The 17038-nt window shown below is 38.4% G+C and overlaps 1 protein-coding gene across 8 annotated transcripts in view; it reads left to right on the top strand.

The window, feature by feature from the left end:
- UBE2Q2 (ubiquitin conjugating enzyme E2 Q2) overlaps positions 1–17038 on the top strand; it is a 113436-nt gene that overhangs the window by 45572 nt on the left and 50826 nt on the right. For all 8 annotated transcript variants that reach the window (XR_012120822.1, XR_012120821.1, XM_073212239.1 and 5 more), the window contains one exon: positions 8366–8424. Coding sequence is in view for 6 of the 8 variants with exons in the window: in XM_073212239.1 (XP_073068340.1) it covers positions 8366–8424 (59 nt within the window). In the remaining 2 variants the exon portion in view is untranslated. The remainder of the gene's footprint in view (positions 1–8365; positions 8425–17038) is intronic.

Raw genomic sequence — 17038 nt, 5'->3', positions numbered from 1 at the left:
TGTTTCTGGACCATGGCTCCTGATACCAGAAAGAAGGGCCTTTGGAAGGGTTGAAGCATTTACTTAAGAGGCCTGGGAAGAGTGTCGATTGCCCTGAGCTAACTGAGCTTGTGAAGACCTTAAACTGAATTGGGACTCACAGACTTTGGGGGATAACCAGGTATGATTCAGAAAAAAGGATTCACAGGAAGGAGCATGAAGACTGTTTATGCCCTCAGATGTCCACAGTGACAGCTTGAGAGTCATGAGTGATAAGAAATGGAGCTTAAGATATAACATATCACAAGGATGGGGATAGGGGCAGGAAGGAATGGAATGTATTAGTTTTGTCAGCAACTTGGTAAATTCATTATGTTATGGTGTTCTGGCTTTTCAGGCCATATCTGAATTACTGAGTTGAATTTTGAGGCAGTACTTCAAGAAGGATTTATTTAGACAAATTTGGATTCATTTAAAGAATAGTAACAAAGATGGGAAGAGGTTCCATTCCATGTCCTAAGATGACTGATTAAATTGTGGGTTTGGACACAAGAATTGGGGGAGTGGTATTCATGACAGCTTCTCTTCAACTACTTGAAGAGCTGTATATATGGAAGTGAGTATTAGTGTATATATTAGTTTGATTTTGTTTTTGGTGAACAGAAGGCATAACAGAACTAGTAAGTCAAACTGTAAAGAGGTGATTTTCATCTCAATAAAAGGAAGTGATTTTTAACTACTTAGAGCCATCTAGTGATGTAGTCTTTTAAAAATAGAATGTTCTTCATCATTATGAATAGCTTGGAAGGGAGAGAAAGATTAAAGATGGTGGCATGAGAGGTGAGAAAGAGGCTTCCTCCTAAAACCTCATATAATGTGAAAATATAAGTAATACAACTTATCCTGAAAGAGCAGCAGAAAAGAGGACAGAGGACTGTGCCAAACTGCATACACCTGGAGAAAAGAGCAGACCTCATGGAACAGGGTAACGTACCAAAGCTGTGGCCCGGCAGGACCCAAGTCCTTCCCCCACCCAGCTCATCAGTGGGAGGAAGAGAAACGGAGCAGGGAGGGAGTGGAGGCCTGGGACTGCTGAACACCTAACTCGAGAGATCTGCTCTGGGAGCACAAACCTACATTTCATGGTGCTTGCATGGTACTCTCATGATTTAGGAGGTTGGAAGGCTAAGAGAGGCAGAATTCCTGGAGAGATTGAGATTCTAGCTGCTTATGGAAAGCAGGGATCCATATCCAGCTGCTCTGGGACAAAAGAAAGGCGGGCAGTCTGAGAGACATCCTAACAAAGAGGCCCTTAGCAAGAGGGCTGCTAAAGGGGCAAGGATTGCACAGAGCTTACTGCTCAGGAGAAAGGACAGGTAGACAAAATTGTCCAGGTGCACTCTGCCCAGAAGGCTGGGAGCTTTAATGATTTCCCGGTGCTCCAGCTCCCTGACTGGCTACACAGCTCCAAGGACCCCCTCCGTGATAGGCAGCCTACTGTGCCTTTCTCCTGGCCAGCCCCATCTGGCTCACAAACCAGCAAACCCTACCCTTGCATTAGGACAGCCAGAGGGAAGATTTGTCTACAGGAACTACAAACGCAAAGCATAGAGGCTTATACCTGTGTGCTTGGCCCACTGGTTCAGGCAGTGGAGAGAGGTGTAGCAGTCGGGATGCAAGAAACAGCTGTTTCCTACCCCCAGGCACCAGTACTGCTCCCCTGTGACCCCCAACATTGCTTCAGGGGTGGAGCAGCTCCAGAGAGTAGTGCTTTAGGGCACCAAAGGGTACCATATACAAATATGAAAAGCCAAAGGAGCCTAGTTCAAAGTAAAATTATTAATACAACTGCTGAGGAAGATTTAAATGACATTGACCTCATGAATACTCCTGAGTTCAAAATAAAAATCATTAACATGCTCATGGAGGTACAGAAAAATATTCAAGAACTCAGGAATGAATTACAGTTGAGATCCATTCGCTGAAGAGCACAGTGGAGGGTATTAAAAGCAGATTAGATATGGTGGAGGAAATGATAAATGAGATAGAAACTAGAGAAGAGGAATACAAAGAAGCTGAGGCACAGAGAAAAAAGGATCTCTAAGAATGAAAGAATATTGAGAGAACTGTGACTAATCCAAATGGAACAATATTCACATTATAGGGGTACCGGAAGAGAGAGAGAAAGAGATAGTGTCTTTGAGGAGGTAATTGCTGAAAACTTCCCCAGTCTGGGGAAGGAGATAGTCTCTCAGGCTATGGAGATGCACAGATCTCCCAACACAAGGGACCCAAGGAAGACAACACCAAGATATATAGTAACTAAAATGACAAACAAGGATAAGGACACACTATTAAAAGCAACCAGAGAGAGAAATAAGATCACATACAAAGGAAAGCCCATCAGGCTATCATCAGAACAGACCTCTCAGCAGAAACCTTACAGGCCAGAAGGGAGGGGCATAGTGTATTTAATGCAATGAAGCAGAAGGGCCTTGAGCCAAGATCACTTTTTCCGGTAAGATTATCATTTTTTACTTTACTTTTTAATTTTTTTACTTTCTTATTTTATTTAAAATTTTTTTAAGGTGTGATTGATATACACTCTTACGAAGGTTTCACATGGAAAAACAATGTGGTTACTACATTTACCCATATTATCAAGTCCCCACCCATACCCCATGGCAGTCACTGTCCATCAGGGCAGCAAGATGCCACGGATCCACTATTTGCCTTCTCCTTGCTACACTGTTCTCCCTGTGATCCCCCACACCATGTGTACTAAACATAATACCCCTCAGCCCCCTTCTCCCTCTCTCCTCACCCGCTCTCCCACATCCCTCCCCTTTGGGAAGCACTAGTTCCTTCTTGGAGTCTCTGAGTCTGCTGCTATTTTGTTCCTTCAGTTTTGCTTCATTGTTGTACTCCACAAATGGGGTAATCATTTGGCACTTGACTTTCTCCACCTGGCTTATTTCACTGAACATAATATCTTCCAGTTCCATCCATGTTGTTGCAAAAGGTAGGATTTGCTTCTTTCTTATGGCTGAATAGTATTCCATTGTGTATATGTACCACATCTTCTTTATCCATTCATCTACTGATGGACACTTAGGTTGCTTCCATATCTTGGCTATTGTAAAAAGCGCTATGATAAACATAAGGGTGCATATGTCTTTTTGAATCTGAGAAGTGGTATTCTTTGGGTAAATTCCAAGGAGTGGGATTCCCGGGTCAAATTGTATTTCTATTTTTAGTTTTTTGAGGAACCTCCATATTGCTTTCCACAATGGTTGAATTAGCTTACATTCCCACCAGCAGTGTAGGAGGGTTCCCCTTTCTTGACATCCTCACCAGCACATGTTGTTCTTTTCGATGCTGGCCATCCTTACTGGTGTGAGGTGCTATCTCAGTGTGGTTCTAATTTGCATTTCCCTGATGATTAGGGATGTGGAGCATCTTTCCATGTGCCTGTTGGCCATCTGAATTTCTTCTTTGGAGAACTGTCTGTTCAGCTCCTCTCACCATTTTTTGATTGGATTATTTGCTTTTTGTTTGTTGAGGTGTATGAGCTCTTTATATATTTCTGATGTCAACCCTTTATCAGATCTGTCATTTATGAATATGTTCTCCCATACTGTAGGATGCCTTTTTGTTCTATTGGTGGTGTCTTGCTGTACAGAATGACAGAAAGAATTAATATTGTCAAAACGGCCATCCTGCTTAAAGCAATCTACAGATTCAATGCAATTCCTATCAAAATACCAATGGCATTCTTCAGTGAACTAGACAAAATCATTCTAAAATTCATATGGAACCACAAAAGACCCTGAATAGCCAAGGCAATCCTGAGAAGAAAGAATAAAGTGGGGGAGGGATTATGCTCCCCAACTTCAAGCTCTACTACAAAGCTACAGTAATCAAGACAATTTGGTACTGGCACAAGAACAGACCCATAGACCACTGGAACAGAGTAGAGAGCCGTGATATAAACTGAACCATATATGGTTTATTAATATATGATAAAGGAGCCATGGACATACAATGGGGAAATGACAGCCTCTTCAACAACTGGTGTTGGCAAAACTGGACAGCTGTGTACAAGAGAATGATACTGGATTATTGTTTAACCCCATGCACAAAAGTAAAGTCGAAATGGATTAAAGACCTGAATGTAAGCCATGAAATCATAAAACTCTTAGAAGACAACATAGGCAAACATCTCCTGAATATAAGCATGAGCAATTTCTTCCTGAACGCATCTCCTTGAGCAAGGGAAACCAAAGCAAAAATGAACTCATGCGACTACATCAAACTAAAAAGTTTCTCTACATCAAAGGACACCAACAGAACAAAAAGGCATCCTACAGCATGGGAGAATATATTTGTAAATGAAAAATCCAACAAGGGGTTAACATCCAAAATATGTAAAGAAGTTACACACCTCACCACCCAAAAAGCAATTAACCCAATTAACAACTGGGCAGAGGATATGAAGAGACAGTTCTCCAAAGAAGAAATTCAGATGGCCAACAGGCACATGGAAAGATGCTCCACATCACTAATCATCAGGGAAATGCAAATTAAAACCACACCGAGATAGCACCTCACACCAGTAAGGATGGCCAGCATCGAAAAGACTAAGAACAACACGTGCTGGCAAGGATGTCAAGAAAGGGGAACCCTCCTACACTGCTGGTGGGAATGTAAGCTAATTCAACCATTGTGGAAAGCAATATGGAGGTTCCTCAAAAAACTAAAAATAGAGATACCATTTGACCCGGGAATCCCACTAGTTGGAATTTACCCAAAGAATACAACTTCTCAGATTCAAAAAGACACATGCACCCCTATGTTTATTGCAGCACTTTTTACAATAGCCAAGATATGGAAGCAACCTAAGTGTCTATCAGTAGATGAATGGATAAAGAAAAAGTGGTACATACACACAATGGAATACTATTCAGCCATAAGAAAGAAGCAAATCCTACCATTTGCAACAACATGGATGGAGCTGGAGGACATTATGCTCAGTGAAATCATCTAGGCAGAGACAGAAAAGTGCCAAATGATTTCCCTCATTGGTGGAGTATTACAAGGAAGCAAAACTGAGGGAACTTAATAGCAGCCGACTCAGAAGCTCCAAGAAGGGAGTGGTTGTTTCCAAAGGGGAGGGGCTGGGGAGGGTGGGGGATGAAGGAGGGAGAAGGGGACTGAGGGCTGTTATGTTTAGTACACCTGGTGTGGGGAATCCCGGGGAAAACAGTGTAGCACAGAGAAGGGAAGTGGTGAATTTGTGGCATCTTACTGCACTGATGGACAGTGACTGCATTGATGTATGGGTGGAGAATTGATGAATGGGTAAATGTAGTAACCATATTGTTTTTTCATGTAAACCCTTCATAAGAGTGTATATCAATAATACCTTAATAAAAAAATTTTTTTTAAAGAAAAAAAAGAGTACCTTGGAAGGCCAAGATCCTATACTGAAAATCAGATAACTTTGTGAGATCCTAGTAATCCATGAGATTCTGTTTCTGAGTATACTAAGATATCTCAAATTTCTGTTTAACAGTCACCTTCAGTCCCCCTGCCCACCTCTAGAGCTCCTTTCATTTCTGTAAATCTTGATTACTGAGTTTCATGATAGAGAGTTTAAGAGAGTCCCTGGGTTTAGATGAAGAGTACTCTGAATAATTACTTAAAATGGAAGTTCTCACTGCCACATCATCTTTTAAAAGGAGTTCATCATTTGGGAGCACATATTTAAACATCAAAAAATAGATTAAATGAAGTTGTATGTTACCATGCTTTGCATCTATGCCTTTCATTATATCTATTAGACTGTAGATAAAAGGTGAGCTACTTATTTGGAAATAGATTGTAGTAACTGTCACTAAGTTGGTATCTTGTGTTGGTAGATCTCTTCTTTTTCTGCCTTGCAGTAGAAATTTAAAATAATCTGTTTTAGCCATCAGAAGTGTGGTTATCTTTCTCTCATATTAGGATTGAAATTTTATAGTTCATGTGCTTCTCAGAATCTTATTTGAGGATGGGTGGAGGTAAGGAGTTAAAGTGAATTACTGGAATTGTGCTGCTTAATTCTTCCAGTTAAAATTGTGTTTTTGTGTTCTTTGGAAATAATTAGATGAAACGTGTTTTAAAAAAGCATTGTGTCCTTAACCCCTTTTATTCAAAAATAGAAATTGGTAATTTCTCTTAGATGTCCTGACATATCTTCATTAGAGGCAGTTTGCTCTTTACCCCACTGCTATAGGAAAGTGAGGTGTAGCCTCTCAGCTGTCTGGCCGCCAAGTGACTGATGTCTAATGCTTTTGGCCTCCCCACCTACCAGCTTTGCTTTAGCTCATTAAGAGAAAAAGACTCTTGTTCTGGAAACATTAGTTTCCAAGACTAAGAATTTGAAAAAGAATTGTGCCTGGTCTCCTGAGAATTAGCTGAGGTTCGTTTCTCTTATCTTCTTTCCATGTATGTTAAAGTCCGATGATTTTTGTCATTTAAATGGAACAAGTAGTCTATTTGCATTTAATGTTATTGATATTTGGGTTTAGATCTCCAACCTCCTAATGGTTTTCCACTTGTTCTTGTTCCATGCTCCTTTTTCTCATTCTTTTGGATTTATTTTTTTATTTCTCTAGTTTTCCACCTCTGTTAGGTTGGTACTTACATGTTGTTTTACTCTTCCTTACTTCCTTACAATTATCATACGTATCCTTAATTTGTTAAAGTGTAAGTTTGTTGATTTATATTTTTCCTTTTCCTCATCAATGCAGAGACCTTAGAACATGTATTCCCTGCCAAATATGCACTGCTGTTGTTTTGCATTTTAGTTCTATACCTGTCTAAAACCTTACAGATCATTGTATAGTCAGTATTCATTTAGGTCTATGTGCATATTTGCTTGTTTTGTGGTCTTTATTCTCCAGGTTTCCATCTAGGAACATCTTTCTCCTGCCTGAAGAATATCCTTTAGTGTAGGTCTGCTGATAGGAAGCTCTTTATTTTGACTTCATTTTTGGAAGATATTTTCATTAGGAATAGATATCTAGGTTGGAAATTCCTTTCTTTCAGCACGCCAAAGAAATCATTTTTACTGTAGCTTGCATGGTTTCTCTTGAAGTCTATAGAACTTAAATCTTGTGAAGTCTTTAATCAGTTTTGGAAGATTCTCAGACATTATCTCTTCAAATATGCTGCTTTCCTTTTCTCTCTTCTTCTAGGACTCTACATATATGATAAATCTTTTCAATACATTTCCCCTATGTCTTTCTTCATTTTCTACCTTTTTATTTCTCTTGGCTTCATTCTGAGTGTTTTCTGACCTATTTTTCAGTACAGTGATTTTCCCTACCACTAAGTTTCCTCTGTAGGCTAACCTCATCCATCAAGTCATTAATTTCAGTTATTGTGTTTCTAAGTTTCAGAATCTCTGTGTATTTCATTTTTGTAATTTTTTTTCTCTGCCAAGGTTTTCAATATTGTCTTTTCTTGCGTATTATTCAGCATAGTTATATTAAAATCCGTGTCTGATAAGTGTTTTCTTGATCCCTTGTGGTTTTGTGTCTGTTGTTTGCTTCTCATCTTCTAATCATGTCATCTTTAAATCTCACATAACTGACTATTTTTAGTGATAGATGCTGTATAAAAATCTAGAGATTTAATTTGAAGCCTTGGATTATTTTCTTCTCTGGAGAGAATTCACATTTGCCCTTGCCAGGGGCTTGAATACTAGCAACGCAGGATCACTGAATTCCGTCAGGGGTCGAGATGACATGAAGCTGGACTTCATTCCCTGTCAGTCAGGGTAATTAGCAGTTCGTCCTGTGGGGTCCAAACCCAAAGTATGGGGGACTTGTCAGTAGGGTCCAGTTCTCTCCCTGGTGGGCCCTGAGTTCCAGTTTTTATCTCCCTAGCCCTATGAGTCTATGAGTTCTACTCAGCTTCTTAAGGTCTTATCTTTCTTCTCTGTAATTGAAAGAGAACCCGAGGAAAAAAAGGCCTTTCTCTCGGGTTCCCTTTTTCTTCCTGATCTTAGCTTTGTAATTGTTTTATTTTTTCCCACCTTTTCTCATCTCAGCTAGAGGATTGATGCAGATTACCTGGTCTATCATCATTGGAATGGTTCCTTTATATAGTTCTATTTGAAATGGAAGCCCTTTGTATATTTCATGAGTTTACCAAAACACTGTTATTTTGGGGTCTGATCTTCATTTTTATTTGCTTTTATTTCATTTTTTGGTACTATTTTCACTTTATGACCCTTACTCATCATCATGTAATAAGTACACATTTTTTATAGACTATTTTAAAATCTTCTAAATAGGATGCTTTCAGAAGTAATTAAGCTTGTGTATTTGCTTTTTAGGATAACTTTCCATTTGATCCTCCATTTGTTCGAGTGGTATTACCTGTTCTCTCAGGAGGGTAAGTTTTTAAGTGCTTATTCTCTTTGATAGTGTGCATTAAGGTCATTTGGAGGGCTCGTTAAATGCTTGGAGGCCTAGAATGCTACACCTTACCCCAGGATTTCGGATTCAGTAGGTCTGGAATGGGGCCTGAGAATTTTGCATTTCCAAGAGCCTCAGGTGAAGCTGAGCTAGTTTAAGAACCGTTGTTATAAACCATTATGATATTTATAGGGAAAACCTTATATAGCCCCTATTTGTATACATTTCACCATAAAAAAAATTAAATGTTTTCCAAACATAAAATGTGATAGAGAGTTTAGAGAAAATTAGGATTAGAGAGGGATTCCTACATGCCTATAATCCTAGAATAATCACAGTGAATGTTATGGGCCCATGGAGCTGGCCATCTAATTCCTTCTAAAGGTCATTGTTTCAGTTTGGTAGAATCAAGTGGTAATTGTGATTCATTTTTATTGAAGCTTGTGTTGCTTTTTTGTGCTTTGGAGTTACGTGAAGGATGGGGAACAGATCAGAATTTGTATTTAGGTTAGTTATGAAACGTTCTGTAAACCCTCAAAGTAGGAACAATTAAATTAACTTAAGAATTCTGAAATTATCAGATGACCAACTTTGCGATAATTTATGTAATGGTGAATAAAATCTAAAAATATCCAGTCCTAACTTTGATCATTTCTATGGTTGACACAGAAATAGTTTTATTTAGATTTAAAAATATGGGCAGCTATAAATGATTAAGGAAATATTTGGAAGCATTTTGTAAATTTAGGACAAATGTATAAAAATATTTTTTGTCAGATCATTTTGAAATGTGTTATAAACTTAACCGGCATAGATCTCATGTTGGTGTGAGAAATCCTAGGAATTTTAAGAATTCGTGATCTTTAGTTGTAGACACAAAAATTTTCAGTTTAAAAATCTATTACGTAGTTTCTCTTAATTGATTCTTTTTGCTCCAATGGGGTTATTATCCCTTTATTCAGATGAATAATTGGAATAATAAGCCAGCTGTTTGATTTATCCAAATAAACCTTCTAACTTCTAATAAAGTGTTTTTTCCATTTTACTAAAAACCAGCACTATAAAAGGAAATTAAAAGTATTAAGTACTCCATTGATGGTCACATGTTAAGTATGGACTTAGTTCTCTGAGGTTAAGGGAAAAGGGAGTTGCTTCCCTGCAAGGATGATCAGGAAAGACTTTGTCAAGCAGTGGGATCTTAGCTGGGCCTTGAAGTGTAAGGACTTTGGTCAGCTGGTGGAGGGTGAAGGAAAATTATGTATGTAGGTGGAAAGTAAACAATCACATGTCTAGGAAAGAGCATGATGTATTTAGAGCATACCAGCCTAGTTTGAGCTGTAACACTTGGGGGTAGAATTCATATAAAAGAGTTGTAAGAAATTGTGCTAACAGAATATCTTGAAGTTATATGGAATATCTTCTAGTTATATAGGACCATGGTTTGGTGATAGGTTTTTGTTTTTCCTGGTGAGCAAACTATTACCCATAAATATTGAATTTATGTTTCTTTAATTGGTTCGGGAACAGGAAAATAACAATAATGAGAATTCTCTAGAAAGGTAAATCTGGTGACCATAGAAAAATGTAAAACACAAATGTATTCCTTAAACTTATAAAGCTGAGAAGACTGCAAGGCTAGTTAAGAGTTGGTGTTGTCTTAGAGTAAAGTGATGACAAACTGGTGCAGAAGTAATGGGAATGAAAGATGAGTGCTGATTTTAGGCAGAATCAAAATGACTTGGTCTTCACAGCTAACTATTTAAGTGAGGAGGAGGATTTATTGACTGACTTTGGAAGAATTAAAAAATGTGAAGGACTGACAAAACACAGAATTTGCAGTTTCAGAATCTGGCTAAAGATTAAGCATTGTGTGATTATCAGAGTATTAGAAAGTTTTGTTCCATATATTTTTCTTTTTTGAGAGGGCATCTCTCATATTTATTGATCAAAGGGTTGTTAACAACAATAAAATTCTGTATAGGGGACTCAATGCACAATCATTAATCAACCCCAAGCCCAACTCTCAACAGTCTCCAATCTTCTGAAGCATAACGAACAAGTTCTTACATGGTGAACAAGTTCTTACATGGTGAACAGGGCAAGGGCAGTCATCACAGAAACTTTCGGTTTTGATCACGCATCATGATGTTCCATGTATTTTATATCCAACATTTTCTCCTAGTTATCACTCTATTTCTATGTCTTGTTATAGTTAAACTTGTTTTTTAAAAAGAACAGCTTTCTTGTGTTACGATTCACATGCGATAAAATGCACCCTTAAAGTGTACCCAATCAGTGGTTTTTAGTATATTCAGAGTTGTGTAACCATCACCACTGTCTAAATTCAGAATATTTTCATTATCCCCACAGAGAAACCCCATACGCATTAGCAATCACTCTTCATTCCCCGCACCCACTAGCAACCACTAATCTCCTTTCTGTCTCTGGATTTGTCCATTCTGGACATTTCATATAAATGGAACTATATAAAATGGCCTTTTGTGACTGGCTGCTTTTTAAAAAAATTTTTTTTATTAAGATATTAATATACACTCTTATGAAGGTTTCACATGAAAGAACAATGTGGTTACTACATTTACGCATTTATCAAGTCTCCACCCATACCCCAATGCAGGCACTGTCCATCAGTATAATAAGATTCCACAGATTCACTATGTGCCTTTTCTGTGCTACACTGTTTTCCCCGTGATCCCCCACACCATGTGTATGAAACATAATACCCCTCAATCCTCTTCTCCCTCTCTCTCCACCCACCCTCCCACACCCCTCCCCTTTGGTAACCACTAGTTCATTCTTGGAGTCTCTGAGTCTGCTGCTATTTTGTTCCTTCATTTTTGCTTCATTGTTATACTCCACACATGAGGGAAATCATTTGTCACTTGTCTTTCTCTGCCTGGCTGATTTCACTGAGCATAATGTCCTCCAGCTCCATCCATGTTGTTGCAAATGGTAGGATTTGCTTCTTTCTTATGGCTGAATAGTATTCCATTGTGTATATGTACCACATCTTCTTTATCCATTCATCTACTGATGGACACTTAGGTTGCTTCCATATCTTGGCTATTGTAAAAAGTGCTGCGATAAACATAGGGGTGCATGTGTCTTTTTGAATCTGAGACGTGGTATTCTTTGGGTAAATTCCAACTAGTGGGATTCCCGGGTCAAATGGTATCTCTATTTTTAGTTTTTTGAGGAACCTTCATATTGCTTTCCATAATGGTTGAACTAGCTTACATTCCCACCAGCAGTGTAGCACGGTTCTCCTTTCTCCACATCTTCGCCTGTGTCTGGCTGCTTTTACTTAGAAAATGATTTCAAAGTTCATCTATGTTGTAGCATATATCAGTACCTCATTCCATTTTATGACTGAATAATATTTCAGTGTATGGATATACCACATTTTTATTTATCCATGGACCTTTGTTTCCACTTTTGGACATTATGAATAATGCTAAGAGCATTCATGTGTATGTCTTTGTGTGTACATGTCTTCATTTCTTTTTTGTGTATATGTATCTATATGTGGAATTATTAGGTCCTTTGGTAACCTGTGTTAAACTGTTGCCCAAAGTGGGTGCACTGTTTACATTCCCTAAAGGTTGTATGTATACAACCACACTCTTCACACCCCTGTAGTCTGGCATTAGATGTTACTATTCCTCCTGAACTACTATTGCTAACAGGGACTTCCATGTTGGTAAAACCAGAGGTCCCTTTCCAGGCTTTATTTTGTCTGATTATCAAATTTCTCAGCAACTTTGGAACAGTTTTCCCTTGGCTTCTGACTGACTCTTCTCAATCTCTTTTGCTGGCAACTCCTTGTTCACCTAACTTCTACATGTCGGGAGTCCTCCAGAATTTGGTAGCAGGTCCTTTCTCTCCCCTCTTTTCCTCTATTCCTATGACTTTTTTTTCTAATTGAGATTTTTATTGAGTTAACTGTATATTCTCCTGCAGCTGTATATTCTCGCACAGTTAACTTGTATATTTTCATATAGAGATCCCTCGTACACTTCGCCCAGTTTCCCCAAGTTGAAATATTTTGCAAAACTATAGTATAGTATAATAGGGGGAGTCTAGTAACCATAATATTGTTCATGTTGTTGTACATTAATGATAGCAAAATAAAAAAATAAAAAACAAAACCATAGTATAGTATGACAACAAGTTGGTGATACAATCCATAGAGCTTATTCAGATTTCCCCAGTTTACTTGTAACTCATTATGTGTATGTGTGTATTAAGTTTTATACAACTTGATCTCCTGTATGGCTTTGCATATCCACCAGTATAGTCAAGATACTGACAGTCCCAACACAAGAATCCCTCCTGTTGCCCTTTTAAGCCACACCCATCTTGCTCTCTAATGTTCTGTCTCTCCCAACTCCTGGCAGCCACTAATCTCTTCTGCATTTCTAATATTTTTGTCATTTAAAAAAATTACATAAATGGAATTACACATTTTGGGGTTGTAACATTTAGGGATTATCTTTTTTTATTCATCGTAATTCCTTGGAGACTCATCTAAGTGTATGACTCATTCCTTTTATTGTTGAGTAGTAAGTATTACATGCTGTACCACATACCACGGTTTGTCTAACCAGTCATCCACTGAAGGACTTCTAGACTGATTCCAGTGTTTGGCTATTACAAATCAAGCTGCTGTGAATACTCATGTATAGTTTTTTGTGTGACTGTGTTTTCCTTTCTCTGGGATGCACAGTCAAGGGTGCAATTCCTGGTTCATATGGTCATTGCATATTGAGTTTTTGAAGAAACTGCCAAAACTATTTTCCAGTGTTGTGTGGACCTACCAGGAATGTGTGAGTGACCCAGATTCTCTGTATCCTTGCCAACATTTGGTGTAGCCACTTGTTTTTTGTTTAGCCATTCTGATAAAGAGGTAGTGATATCAATGTTGAATATCTCATGTGCTTACTGGGCAACTTTATATATTCTTCTATGAAATACTTATTAAGTCTATTGCGAATTTTCTAATTGGATTGTTTATTGTTGAATTTTGAAAGTTTTCTACATAGTAGTCATTTGTTGAATATGTGGGTTTTAATTTTTCCCAATATGTAGCTTCATTACATCCTCTAAGCAGAATGTTTTGTAGAGCAAAAGTTTATAGTTTTAATGAAGTTCATTTCATAGATGTTTTTCTTTTTATGGATTATGCTTTTGATGTCAAATCTGAGAACTCTGTGTAGTCCCAGATCCTGAAGATTTCCCCTTATGTTGTTGTTTGTCAACGTTTTGTAGGTCTGTGTTTTGCAGTTAATTCTGCAAGTCATTGTGTTAATTTTTGTATAAAGTGTAAGACTTAGGTCATAGGGTTTTTTTCCCCCTGATGTCCAATTGTTCTAGCACTATTTGTTAAAAAGACTTCCATGGCTTTTAAAAGGTCGCTAAATGCCAGTGATTCACATTCCTATGTGTTTTTTCTGCTCCCAGTGCCCTCCTGCCTTCTAGATTACCTCTATTTGTATGTCTCTTACACAGGCATCTACAACTCTATAGCACAAAAACGACCTCATTTCCTTTCCAGCCTCCCTTTCCCAATCTCTTCCATCTCACTTAACGCACATAGGAGTCATTCTTTACATCACCCCTCCCTCATTTCCCACATCTGGTCCTATAATTCTCCTCGATCTCAGAGTTCTCAGATCCAATTACTCATATACATTTCTTTTGCTTGCCACCATCAGTTTCACTAACCACTTCAGAGGGTTCCTGAGTGGACTCCTGCTTCTGTTCTCTTGCTCAGTAACTTTTTAGTGATTTTTTAGAAATTTGTGTCTGATTATGTCATTCACCTACATGAACTCCTCCACATCTTTGCGCTGCTCTTATGGGTCGATATCTTTACCAGATTCTGCCAGCCTCAGTGATCTTGCACTTGGTTCCTCTACAGTCCTCCTGTGTACAGTTTCCCTCTCGCAGCTGGTCCCCCACCAGTTGTCTTTCAGCTTCCGGTATCCAGCCACCTCTTTCTTTGTGTCCTTCCTTACGCATTTCCTCTCCCTGGAATGGTATTCACACCCACACTTAGCTGCTGAACATCTCAGCTTGTGCGGCACTTTTAGAGATGCTGTACCTGACATCTGGTTATTCCTTCTCATAGAACTCTAGGTCCCCCTCCCTGACTCTATTGTTTATGCGTTTAACATCTGTAACTTCACTAATTGTAAACATCATGAAGGGAGGGTCGTGTCTGTTTTCTTCATGTATACTCAGTGCCTGGCTCAGTACCTGGCATATATATACATACACACACATACACAAGTAAATATATAGTAAATATTTGTAAAAATGGAGTAAATATTTGAGTGAATGAGATAGAAAAATATAGTAAGTTAACAAGATGTAGGCAATTTAGGGTAATGTATAATTCTTAGTCCTCTGGTATTTTTTTTTGTTATCATTAATCTACAATTACATGAAGAACATTATGTTTACTAGGCTCCCCCCTTCACCAAGTCCCCCTCACACACCCCATTACAGTCACTGTCCATCAGGGTAGTAAGATGCTGTAGACTCACTACTTGTCTTCCCTGTGTTGTACAGCCCTCCCCTTCCCCCTACATTATACATGCTAATCGTAATACCCCCTTTCTTTTTCACCGCCCTTATCCCTCCCTTCCCACCCATCCTCCCCAGTCCCTTTCCCTTTGGTAACTGTTAGTCCATTCTTGGGTTCTGTGATTCTGCTGCTGTTTTGTTCCTTCAGTTTTTCTTTATTCTTATACTCCACATATGAATGAAATCATTTGATACTTGTCTTTCTCCGCCTGGCTTATTTCACTGAGCATAACACCCTCTAGCTCCATCCATGTTGTTGCAAATGGTAGGATTTGCTTTCTTCTTATGACTGAGTAATATTCCATTGTGTATATGTACCACATCTTCTTTATTCATTTATCTACTGATGGACATTTAGGTTGCTTCCATTTCTTGGCTATTGTAAATAGTGCTGCGATAAACATAGGGGTGCATATGTTTCTTTCAAACAGGGCTGCTGCATTCTTAGGATAAATTCCTAGAGGTGGAATTCTTGGGTCAAATGGTATGTCTATTTTGAGCATTTTGAGGAACCTCCATACTGCTTTCCACAATGGTTGAACTACTTTACATTCCCACCAGCAGTGTAGGAGGGCTCCCCTTTCTTCACAACCTTGCCAACATGTGTTGTTGTTTGTCTTTTGGATGGTGGCGATCCTTACTGGTGTGAGGTAATGTCTCATTGTGGTTTTAATTTGCATTTCTCTGATGACTAGTGATGTGGAGCATCTTTTCATGTGTCTGTTGGCCATCTGAATTTATTCTTTGGAGAACTTTTCAGCTCCTCTGCCCATTTTTTAATTGGATTATTTGCTTTTCGTTTGTTGAGGTGCATGAGCTCTTTATATATTTTGGATGTCAACCCTTTATCAGATCTGTCATTATGAGTATATTCTTCCATACTGTAGGGTACCTTTTTGTTCTATTGGTGGTGTCCTTTGCTCTACAGAAGCTCTTCAGCTTGATATAGTCCCACTTGTTCATTTTTGCTTTTGTTTCCCTTGCCCGGGGAGATATGTTCATGAAGAAGTCGCTCATGTTTATGTCCAAGAGATTTTTGCCTGTGTTTTTTTCTAGGAGTTTTATGGTTTCATGACTTACATTCAGATCTTTGATCCATTTTGAATTTACTTTTGTGTATGGAGTTAGACAGTGATCAAGTGTCATTCTCTTACATGTAGCTGTCCAGTTTTGCCAACACCAGCTGTTGAAGAGCCTGTCATTTCCCCATTGTATGTCCATGGCTCCTTTATTGTATATTAATTGACCATATATGTTTGGGTTAATGTTTGGAGTCTCTATTCTGTTCCACTGGTCTGTGGGTCTGTTCTTGTGCCAGTATCAAATTGTCTTGATTACTGTGGCTTTGTAGTAGAGCTTGAAGTTGGGGAGCGAGATCCCCCCCCCCACTTTATTCTTCCTTCTCAGGATTGCTTTGGCTATTTGGGGTCTTTGGCAGTTCCATATGAATTTTTGAACTATTTGTTCCAGTTCATTGAAGAATGCTGTTGGTAATTTTGATAGGGATTGCACCGAATCTGTATATTGTTTTGGGCAGGATGGCCATTTTGACAATATTAATTCTTCCTATCCAGGAGCATAGGATGAGTTTCCATTTGTTAGTGTCCTCTTTAATTTCCCTTAAGAGTGTCTTATAGTTTTCAGGGAATAGGTCTTTCACTTCCTTGGTTTGGTTTATTCCTAGGTATTTTATTCTTTTTGATGCAATTGTGAATGGAATATTTTTCCTGATTTCTCCTTCTATTAGTTCATTGTTAGTGTATAGGAAAGCCACAGATTTCTGTGTGTTAATTTTGTATCCTGCAACTTTGCTGTATTCCGATATAATTTCTAGTAGTTTGGGAATAGAGTCTTTAGGGTTTTTTATGTACAGTATCATGTCATCTGCAAATAGTGACAGTTTAACTTCTTCTTTACAAATTTGGATTGGTTGTTTTGTCTAATTTCTGTGTCTAGGATCCCTGGTACTATGTTGAATAACAGTG

Source organism: Manis javanica, chromosome 8, assembly GCF_040802235.1.
Source record: "Manis javanica isolate MJ-LG chromosome 8, MJ_LKY, whole genome shotgun sequence".
NCBI lineage: Eukaryota > Metazoa > Chordata > Mammalia > Pholidota > Manidae > Manis > Manis javanica.
This window is presented reverse-complemented; position numbering and strand designations above follow the sequence as displayed.